This window comes from Porites lutea, chromosome 8 (genome assembly GCF_958299795.1).
Source record: "Porites lutea chromosome 8, jaPorLute2.1, whole genome shotgun sequence".
Taxonomy (NCBI): Eukaryota; Metazoa; Cnidaria; class Anthozoa; order Scleractinia; family Poritidae; genus Porites; species Porites lutea.
Window position 1 is genome coordinate 3,940,915 of NC_133208.1, and position 2,500 is coordinate 3,943,414.

Below are 2,500 nucleotides of genomic sequence, written 5' to 3' on the forward strand. Positions count from 1 at the left end.
AAGAAGACAGCTGTAGTGAATGACTAGAGAAGCTCTGATCTGAGAGGGTGAGGCTGAGGTTAGCTTAAAAACCAAACACAGCTTAGAACCGCAAAGAAGGTGATGATCTCTTAGTTACTGAATTTACTTTCGATGATCTTAAATGACGTTAATTTTCTGTTTGGCGGTAAGCTATAACAATGCTTAAGAAATTGCACACTGCTTTTCAATTTTAAAAAGGGCAATAATTTTCTTTTTCAGGGTTTTAACCTATTTAAGCCCAAAGCATGGCAGAAATAAAAGACGCCATATCATTGACAAGTCGCCACAAACAGCCAATGGTACCGTTCGGTGGAATAAAGTCATACTGTTCTTCAACGCGTTCGTACGAGAATTTGTTTTCCCTTACAACTCCCAGTAAGTAGTTGAGAAGAAATTGAAGGGCAAAAATTCAGCCAGGTAGGCTTGTGCATTTGTATTTTTGCCGATTTCTCTTCATTTGTAATGTCTTTGACATCGTATTCATTTCCGTCCTCACCTCTGCAGGTCTATTTTACTCAGGCAAGCCTGCCCAATACAAGTTTTATAAAGGCTTTATAGTAAGTTGTCTCGATCCAACCTTGTCACGTTCCTCACTTAATTTGGTTAAAAATGTTTTAAATGTGCAAATCAAGACGATCTTTTTTGTGCGTTCTAAAACTTATAAGTTGTTCCAGAACCAAGCCTAGACATCAATTTATCGCAGCCTCTCATGGCGTATTGCATCGAGAACTTATTAATAAATATTTGAAGTTTTATAGCTCAGCCCTGTCGCTGCTGAAAAAAATTACGGTTGTTTTAAAATTTCGGCTTCGATTCATTTCCAAATTTTTCTCTCATCAGTTATCCGAGATTCACTGAACTTATTTCTTTAGCTGCTTACTCCTCTTCAAGCAAATTTCGAGTCGTGTTTAAGTGAAAATGAAATATCCGTTAGGAAACTATAATGAGCGGATTGCATACTTTTCTATAATACGATCACGTTTGTCGCAATTAAGTAACAATTAATATTGTGATTGCCATCTGCTGTTCAGTATGTAATTCAGTGTGGGGGAAGAGGTAGGATTTTCTTTGATTTGGAAACTGAATACCAACTAAAACTGTGATTAGTAGACTTCTAAGAAGTTACCTAACTAACAAGGGATGTTTTCTTGTATTTTGGCTAAACATTCTGAGCTCTTCTAAACAAAGACGTTCTGCAACGCGTTATACCATTGGTCAATCTAGAAATGATTTAGCCAATAAGAATTTTTGTCTTTTTTCATGTTTTTTACGTCACTGGCCCTAAACGTGTTTCAAACTTGCAAGTTACCAAATTAAACGAACTCTTTGATTGCTCAGCTCCGTGTGAGTTAACCAATAAGGACATTGTACCTTTTTTTACATTTTATTTTTAACAACCCTTTGAACGTGCTAAAAACATGTTTTTATGCTAAAAGTGACTATAAAACGACATAAAAGGTTCAGAAATATTAAGCCATTCATCATTTTTTGCGAACGACCCGCTACTGCAGCCATACAAGCAAGGTTGGTATTTTAGTTGTCCTTAGATTTACTCTTACTGCAGAGTAGCTGAAAATTCAGTTCTTAACACACTTAATGTAATTTTCGAATTTGAAGTGTTCCTTCCAGGTTAGATTCTTCACTCAGTTGTGTTTGTTTTTCAACTGAAGATAATTTACTTGCAGTGGGCTATTTTGTTATGACGTATATCTTTTCAGTTTATTATTTTTAGCTAGTGTTACGTCCTGTTTTCATGAACCAGCTGAAATTGGTTGATCAAAAGATGTTTATAATTGTATTGGTTCTTCTATATTTCTCAAACCTGAAAAAAGTAGAATTGATTCCTGTAACCGGTTATCTGTTTGTTTCTTTTTGTTTTTAACTCGAAAGAGTAAGAATTCGATATCTATAAAAGACTCCTTGTCTAATAGTCTTCACTTTTCCCCGAGGATAGTATAGCTTGCAAAATACGTCAATACACGTAAAAATCTTCATTTCCTCCGAGAAGAATGACAATATTGTTCTCTTTGTGGTGATTGCTAAACAATTAATATATTCACCCCACAGTTTGATTTTGCGATCATGCTATTCTGTATGAAGATACCATCGGCCATTATATTATGGATAGTACCGTTACTGCTGATCCCTTTGTGTTCTGCGAATAGTAGAAACAGCAGCAACAAGGTGAGTTTGATTTGTTAAATTTCAGATAATCGGGACTTGATATCAGTAATTAATCCAGAAAGTTAATGATCGTTGACTGCATTTTTCATTTGCTAGAAAAAATGGAATAAAATGAAATGGAATCAATGAAAGTATGAGTCAGAATGATTGTCGTAACATCCGGCGCCGTTTTCAACATTTTTTTTTGTGATACGTAGTCATGTTTTAAGCATCAGTTTTAACTATCTGAATTATACATAGTAATGGTAGAATTTATAATCGAAATGGATAGTCCCCTAGTCAAATAATTTAAATG

General features: G+C 34.8%; 1 protein-coding gene across 1 annotated transcript in view; it reads left to right on the plus strand.

The window, feature by feature from the left end:
* Positions 1-1,529: 1,529 nt before the first annotated feature.
* LOC140945712 (uncharacterized) overlaps positions 1,530-2,500 on the plus strand; it is a 4,301-nt gene continuing 3,330 nt past the window's right edge. The window contains exons 1-2 of the mRNA XM_073394754.1: positions 1,530-1,545; positions 2,089-2,205. Coding sequence (XP_073250855.1) covers positions 2,104-2,205 — 102 coding nt within the window. The 5' untranslated portion in view covers positions 1,530-1,545; positions 2,089-2,103. The remainder of the gene's footprint in view (positions 1,546-2,088; positions 2,206-2,500) is intronic.